At 38.6% G+C, this 8539-nt stretch overlaps 1 protein-coding gene across 1 annotated transcript in view; it reads left to right on the top strand.

Moving 5' to 3' along the window:
* Positions 1-1910: 1910 nt before the first annotated feature.
* LOC110097427 (40S ribosomal protein S29) overlaps positions 1911-8539 on the top strand; it is a 10088-nt gene continuing 3459 nt past the window's right edge. The window contains exon 1 of the mRNA XM_020823794.2: positions 1911-2089. Coding sequence (XP_020679453.1) covers positions 2028-2089 — 62 coding nt within the window. The 5' untranslated portion in view covers positions 1911-2027. The remainder of the gene's footprint in view (positions 2090-8539) is intronic.

The following is an 8539-nucleotide window of genomic DNA, read 5'->3' as shown; positions in this document are numbered from 1 at the left end:
GGGCAGCGGAGCAGCATCGCGAGGCGTGCAGGGCAGCGGGCGATGGCGCGGGGCAGCGGGCAGGAACAGCAGGCAAGGGCGGGAATCCAAAATTTTTTAAAATAAAACGGGTTTTCAGGTTGACCCGGCAACCCGAACCCGACCCGTTTTTTCAAACGGGTAGAATCTGCGAACCCGACTCGATTTTCAAACGGGTCGGGTCCAACCCGAATTTTCCGGGTCGGGTCCGGGTCGAATTTTCGTGTCGAGTTAAATATTGACACCCCTACAATTTTCAAAAAAAGGCTATAGGCAACTAAAATTTGAATTTTCTCTTTATCTCTCTTCATTCTCACATAAGTGCATTTATATCGTAAACGTTGCATAAATCTTTATATTTTAATTTTTGTATGCGCAATTTAGGTGGTGTCATATTGGTAATTGTTGCGTCCAGGAGTATTCGCGGCGGTAGAGAAATATAAAGTTTATCGTCTTAGCGTTATACGAAAATCCGGCACGTAATCAGATAAGTAGAGAGGGTCTAACATTTATGAGACACCAAGATTTTTACATGGAAAACCCCTGAAAAATGGGGGAAAACCACGGGGCCTAGCCCAGTTTGAATAAATCCACTAGTATTGCAGTCGATTATAAATGAGGCCCTTCCTTGGTGGAAGGTCTTAGCTTGATGCACATCTTATGGAGTACACTACATGATGTAAATACAAAGAATCACTATTGACATGTTTGTTTGGTCGGGAGGACCGTAGTCGGCGGGAGACCGGGGTCAGTAAGACCGTTGTTTGTTGATGGAGGTCGGACGGGCCTGAATGTCGGGCCTTCAGTATAACATCGGGCCTTGAGATGGTGGTGCGGCGAAAGTCCGAAGGACCGTAGTCCGTTGGTGGCGAAGGTCGGAAGGACTGTATTCGGTGGGCGACATAAGTCAGGAGGACCGTAGTCGGTTGGCGACAGAGGTCAGAAGAACTGTTGTCTAACGACGAAGATTAGAAGGACGACGTCAGGTAGAAGTCCAATAATGGAAGGAACTCCATCTTCGTGTAGACGTCCAGCGTAGTCCGATAACCGGTAGAAGTCCGACGTCGGGTAGAAACTTGGCGAAGAGTGAAGGTCTGACGTCGGGTAGAAGTCCGACGTCTTTGGTGGTAGAGGAGAACTCCGACTTCTCTTGGGCGGAGTTTCGACGTCAGGAGGGAAATCTTTTGCAAATTGGGAAGAATTTCGGCATCCCATGAAAGTTGGGCAGAATTCTGGCGTTCTCCCGAATATCCAACAGAGTTCCGGCGTCTTCAGGCGGCAGGAAGAGCTCCGGCGGTGGTCGAGGAGGTGAGGATTCTCCTTTTCCCCTTTCTCCTCTTCTTCTTCTCTCTCTTCCATTGAGCCCCTTTGGTGTGGAATGAGGGCTCTATTTATAGTTTTTCTGGAGTGGCATAGCCCGTAAATAGGCGTGAGATCAAGGGCGAATTGGGAGTGTTTTGAATGGACGGCCGATATCGAATCCTTTGATCATACACCGTTCGATGGGCATTTGAAAGCCTTAATGATGTTGGAATTCTGCGATCTTGGGCTCGTTGGATTTTTCTCGTTGAGCCGTTCGATTCGAGTATAAGATCGTCAAAATCGGAGACCGTTTGGTAACTCAAATTGCGGTTTGAACCTTCCAACAGCGCTTTGAGCCCTTGATTCGGACTCATTTGGGCTCGGATTGGGTTGATCTTGGTGTTGTTGGGTTTGTATTTCCGAGACGCTCAGTTTGACTATAAGCTCGCTGAAATCGGAGTTCGGGTGCTCCCAAAATTAATTTTTGAAGTTTTCAACTAGCATTTGCCTCGAGATTCGTGCCTGATCAAGTTAATTTTGTGATGAACTATCATTAATAAAGTCGTATTCCGCGGGTATTTGTTAATCTTACCCTGCCCATCGTACCATTAGGGTTTCAGAAGTCTCGCAAACTATAAAACTGATCATTCGGCCAAGGCATTGAGCTAGGTTTTCTTGTTTGTGAGAAAAGAGCGAGCGAAATAGAGATGGGGCATTCTAATGTATGGAACTCTCATCCCAAAACTTACGGGCCTGGCTCTCGGACATGGTGACCAAATATCCCCCTTTTTTACGTTTTTTCTTTGAAGCTTTTGGATGTTCTTCTTTTACAAAAAAAGAATCTGCTGTTACTTGCGCATGATTATTTTTTTTTGTTTCTTATTTGTTTGTGCTGGATGAATTGTGTTCTGATGTTTAAATTGATAGACTTCTGTAGATAAAGATTTCATTTTTGGGTCTCCTCTTCGTTCTTCTCTATGGAAAAAAATGCAGCTTTTTATCAATTTTGCTTTTCAAACACTAGTTCAACCTCTTTAGATAAGGATTTCAATTTTTGTTCCCTTCATGGCTTCTGCTTGGGAAAAAATGCAGTTTTTCGTTAAATTAGCGTAAATTGATAAAAATCCCATTATAGCTGATTAGCTTGGTCATTTTATGACTCCGTTACTTATAATCTCATCGAATCTTAACCTACTGAATGTTGTTTTGTGTTTCATGTCAAATTAAGTTTGCATTTTGTGTTCCGATTGGTGCGGAAAGAAACATTTTAATCTGCAGGATTGCGGATGCAATTGATACTTTTATATTGTAGTTAATTTTCATTTTTTTCCTGAATCTGATTAGCTAGACTGTCAGTGGCGATGTAGCTTATAATCCTAAATTTGTATCATCCTCAATTGAAATATTTGGAGAGGAAAATATTCTGAAACAAAGAGTGAGTAAAAGGGGGAAAAAAAGCCTAATCAGAATGTGACTATAGTCTGCCTTTCGGGCAAAGAATGTCTCCTTTTGCTGAATTTGTCTTCATTGGCTACTTGTGAAATGTTAAAATTCATTTTTACTAAAGTTGCAAGAATCAATTAAAGTCTAAGCTTGGATTGTCATCTATGATGCATACTCACGGACAGAGCAACACATATAAAAATATAGGATATGGACACGAGTAAAACACAATATTATAATTTTTATATTCTAAATAGTGTATATAAATTGAATAAATATAATATTAAAAATAGTTTACAAATAATAAGTCATTTAACTAGAACTTGTGTTTGAAATGATTAATATTAGTATGTCGAGAGTTAGACGTCGATACCATGTATCAATCATTGGGAGAGGAGACGACAATGTTTCTGAGAGTCAGGTGCCAATGTTATGCAATAAGTATCAGGTGTCGATGTCAAGAGGGCGTCTGTTGTCAATGTCGAGAGGGCGTTGGTCATCGATAGTAAGACGACGTCAGACAAAGATAAGCTGTCAAGTTGTGGGTGTAGAAATTGCTAATGTTGATATAGTTTTGAAATTTTAATGTTGTAACCACATGAGACATTGATGTTGAGATGACATTGGACTTTTTTGTGAAACCAGAGTTGCGACTGGACAAGGAGAAATGAAAATGAGAATATTGATGAATGGGGTATGTAGTGCGGATGATTGATTTGGTGTTGTGGAGAGGAAATGAAAATTTTAGTTTTTATATTTTAAATAAATAAAACATTTAAATATAAAAAAATTATATTAAAGAAATACATAAAATATTTAAAACACACGTGTTAGGCACGCGTGTCCAATTTGTATTTAATATTTTATAATCGGACACGTTTTCGGCTTGTCTGATATGTGTGGGAGGTGTGTCAGATGCATGTCGTATCGGGTACGTGTCAGACACTACACACATCGATGAGATATGTTGGTGCATCATAGATTGTCATATGCTACATAATAGTTTTGGCTATTGAAGATTGACTATATAACCTATAAAATTTTATTTATGATAACTTGATGGAAATGAACAAACATATCATATATAAATTACTCAAAAATATTTACAATCTCGTAATATTCATTTTATATTTGGCTTTTTCAACTAGTTTGATCATTTTTACTCAAATCTCAGTTGACTTGAGTAAAAAATGAAATATCCATGGTGATCTAATTTGAGTTGATGTCTACCCTAATCCTGTTGATATTACCTGTGCGTGTTAGTTATCCTTTATCGGAGTGATGATCCGAATGATTTCAATGGCATACTTACTCCCTTATGCGTATCTTATTGGGAAGGTAAGCTTTACAATATTCAAGCTAACTTGTTTAAAGAATTTGTTCTTGCGAAGCACCGTTAGATTTAATAGATGTTAAAATTGGTGTTGGCATGATCTCTTGTTCATGAAGGTTTTGCATTTAGATTCATTTTTCTATGACAAAGTTGCAGCTATCAAATAAATGGCAAAGGCAAGAAGGTGGTGGGCTAGTTTTAAAATGCTTTTTAGTGGTTGTTTTGTAGTGTCATACGATAATAATATTTTGTGGATTTTTTTATTGCACCTAATTTCCTGGTTAAGACGAAGTTTTTTGGTTACATACTTACATATAAGTATTTTTCATTGCACAACTTGTCAGCCTACCGTCACATTAAATTCCAACCTCTACTTAGTCTTGATATCTGCTCAGTTATTCTCTTGGACTATATTGTCCATTCTATGGGGGTTATTGTATCGGGCCTTTACTTATGAGTTATCTCTTCTCTTGAAACTTGCTTGGAGGATGCTCTCTCTGCTTTTATTATTGTGATTCTCCTATTGCACTTTATTCTAGTATAATTTCGATTCCTCTTACTTTGGGGCTTATCAACAGGATTGATATTTCTACTGTACACAATTCCTTTTTTCTTTGAAAATTCCTTGATGATTGTGGCTTCTACTCGTGCTAGTGTGATTCACCTATTATGGTTTTTTTGTGTTGTGATTCTTCCTATCTTTTGGCTTATCAATGGGTTTGATATTTCCCTTACACCATTCCTTTTTCTTATTAGTAATATGATTATTACATAGGAGCTATAGTAGGGGTGATAATTTAGGATTTTTCCTCTTTTTGATGCATATTTGTGTTATGGATAAAATTATAGTTGAATTTCATGATTATATGGGGTCGACATGGATATTTTTCTCAAAGACGAGTTAGCTGCTTTAGCTTAGGCACACGGGCAAGTTGAGGTGAGGTATTTATTGCATTAGATGCTTCCTAGGCGGGCTTCATCACTCAGGCTTCGTTTGGGATGGTTTTCTTACCGCTTCTTAAAGCAACTTTCTAGAAATGGTACTAAAGTTGCTTTAAGAAGCGGTAAAAAAGCTGTTTCAAACAAAGCCTAAGGCTCCTTGGTATAAGATGCTTTGCGCCCGAGCACTTGCTTTTATGATGCAACTTTGTTTTTAATATTTTTTAGCATACACAAACATACTATTTGGTTGAGGTCTATAATTACATTAATGAGGAAGATTTCATGGGTGATGAAATGGATAGTAGGGAAGATTGAGATTAAGCTTTCCCTATGGAAGTTACCAACTTAAGTTTTTGTTGTTTTGTTTAAACTTAAAACATAACTTTTGGATCTTATGAGTACTTTATTTTAGGCAATCTATTTAGCAATGCTTGTTTATTTAGTATTTGTAATGTGCAAAGTTTTAAAAATGTATTTTTTCTATTAAATATTACTATTTTTTATGATTAAAATCATATTATACTCAGAGAGAGAGAGAGGTTTTTAGCAATTGGTGTAGAGCTCCTCATCAGTGCTGGCGCTGCTAGATGTATTTTGTATTCCTCAAGTTGCTCGGGACAGATTTTTAGCAATCAGTTTATATTACTAAGAAGTTTAACTGCAATACTTTAAGATCCTTTAACTACTGCAATGAGTTTTCCTATTTAACGATCATAGCTGTCAACGACGCAAAATAGTGCACGCCATGGCGCACGGCGCGGCGCGGCGCACCTACGGCGCCATGTTCATGGCGAGGCGCATGTGTTTAAAATAGCGCGCGCTATTTGCGCCACATGTGAGCCATGGCGCATTGCGCACGGCGCAAAATAACGTGCCAATCTGTTTTTAAATTTCCGTATACTTATGAATATTTTTTATATTTAAAAATATGTCTATATTTTAAGATAAACGACTATTCATTGCCCTAATTTCACGAAAGATTTTCTGTTTGCTGCATCCGCCGAACACATCTCGCAGTCCCTAAGTCGAGGTCGCTGAATCTATCCCGAAGTCGAAGGTTTTTTGTTTTTTATTTGCTGCATTCGCTACTTCCGTTGAATCCAGCCGAATCTGTCCCGAAGTTGAAGTCGTTGTTTCCGCCGAATCGTCCCGCTGAGCAGTGATTCTGCCAAATCCGCCCCCTCCTTCGTCTGTTCCAATAAAAATCTTACCAGCTGACTCTGATTTGCAACATCCGTCTGTTCCGCACATCTCTGTTGTTTTGCATGGCTATTTCTTACAAGAATTTACAACTTAACAGGTATGCTCGGTACCGCTAAGTAAATGATCGGTACCACTATGTATATGCTAGATACCGCTCGGTACAGCTCGGTACAGCTCGGTACAACTCGGTACAACTAGGTACACGCTCGGTACACACTCGGTATTGCTAAGTACATGCATGATACCGCTCGGTACCGCTATGTAAATGCTCGGTACCGCTCGGTACATGCTCGGTACCACTAGTTACATGATTTGTACCGCTCGGTACATCTCGGTACAACTAGGTACATGCTTGGTATTGCTAAGTACATGCATGATACCGCTCGGTACTGCTATGTAAATGCTCGGTACCGCTAGTTACATGCTCTGTAGTCTGTACCACTCGGTACAGTTCAGTACAACTAGGTACACGCTCGGTATCGCTTCCTAATTTCCATACAAACGAACTTCAAAACTCCTCTTACAAATAAATTTTGTTCCGGGGGCGCTGCCCCCGGAAACCCCCGCAAGGGCGCTGCCCCTTGACCTAAATTTGTTGCCCCCTTGGACCCCCGGCAGCCCTCATATTATGTTTCTTGGACAATATTATATTTCTTTTATCTAAATTTGTTTGCTTTTAGGTGATCATAAAATGTCAGATTCAGTTCAATCTTTAAAAAAAGATCCAGCATGAAAATATGCTATACTAACAAATGAATCCGACAACAACAGTGTGACATGTATTTTTTGTGGTAAAATAATAAAAGGAGGAATTACACGCCACAAACAACACCTTGTTGGGGGTTTTAGGAATGAAAGGCCTTGCTCTAACTGTCCCGAGCATGTGAAATCTGAAATTAAGGCATCCATGTTGAAAAAAAAAAAGATTTAAAGGAACAGTTTAATTTTTAATGACATATCAAATGTCAACCTTGTTGAAGAAGAAGGAGAAGACTTTGATGTGATGACAGATGATATTTTAGTTGCTAAACCATCCAAAATGTTGCGGACAAATAAATCTAACACATCTAGTCAAGGATCGACATCTACATCTATCTTCAAAACATCACGACCTAAAGGTCTATTAGATACTTTCCTTACACCAAATCCTGAAGATGTAGTAAAGCATAGAAAATGTCAGTTTAACAAAGAAATGGATGCAGTTAAGAAGGAAATGAGGGGAAGGGCTTTTCAAGTGTTCAGTAGATGGATGTATGATGCTGGGATTCCATTTAATCCTGTGAACTATGATAATTTCCCTGCTATGGTGGAGGCACTTGGGCAGTTTGGACCTGGAATGAAACCTCCTAGTTATTATGAGGTACGAGTTACTTGTTTGAAGAAAGAGGTTGGACATACACATGAGCTATTGCGACGCCATCAAGAAGATTGTGTACGATATGGTTGTTCTCTAATGACAGATGGATGGACGTCAAGGAATAGGAAAAGCTTAATCAATTTTTTTGTTAATTGTCCAAGAGGTAGTGCATTCATAGAATCAATTGATGCTAGTTCTTTCTCCAAGAATGCTGTGAAAATGTTTGAACTTTTTTGCAAGTATATCGAGGTTATTGGACCACATAATGTGATCCAAGTAGTCACTGATTATGCATACGAAAATGTTCTTGCAGGTTTGTCACAACTTTTATTCTAAAGTTATGTTATTTCATGAAGAATTTGTGTACATCTTAACTTAAATTATAATGACATAATAGGAAAATTATTGATGGACAAATATCCTCACATTTATTGGACTCTTTGTGCTGCTCACTGTTTAGATTTATTAATGGAGGACATTTTCAAAATTCAAAAGTTAAGACGATGCTTTGAGAAAGCAGTGGCAGTACACAATTTTATATATTCTAGGCCTCGCTTACTTGAGTTAATGAGAAGGTGCACAAATCAAAAAGCACTTGTCAAACCCGCAAAGACTCGCTTTGCAACAGCTTTCTTAACTTTACAACGTTTTCATCAACAACAACTGAACTGAAGAAAATGTTTACTTGTGAGGAATTTATCTTGGGTCCTTATGCGAAAGGGGCTAAAGCAAAACAATCTCAACATACAATCTTATAGCAATCATTTTGGAACACTATAGTGTATGCCTTAAAAATAGCTGGTCCTTTATTAAAGGTTCTTAAAGAAGCCTCCAATGGCTTACATATATGAAGCAATGGATAGAGCAAAAGAGGCAATTGCTGCAAGCTTCAATAACAGTGATAAGTATGATCAAATTTTTAAAATGATTGATAGAAGATG

The sequence above is a fragment of the Dendrobium catenatum genome, unplaced genomic scaffold, assembly GCF_001605985.2.
Source record: "Dendrobium catenatum unplaced genomic scaffold, ASM160598v2 fragScaff_scaffold_1482, whole genome shotgun sequence".
NCBI classification, from domain to species: Eukaryota; Viridiplantae; Streptophyta; class Magnoliopsida; order Asparagales; family Orchidaceae; genus Dendrobium; species Dendrobium catenatum.
The sequence above is the reverse complement of the archived record's forward strand: the minus strand, read 5'-3'. Positions and strand labels throughout refer to the sequence as shown.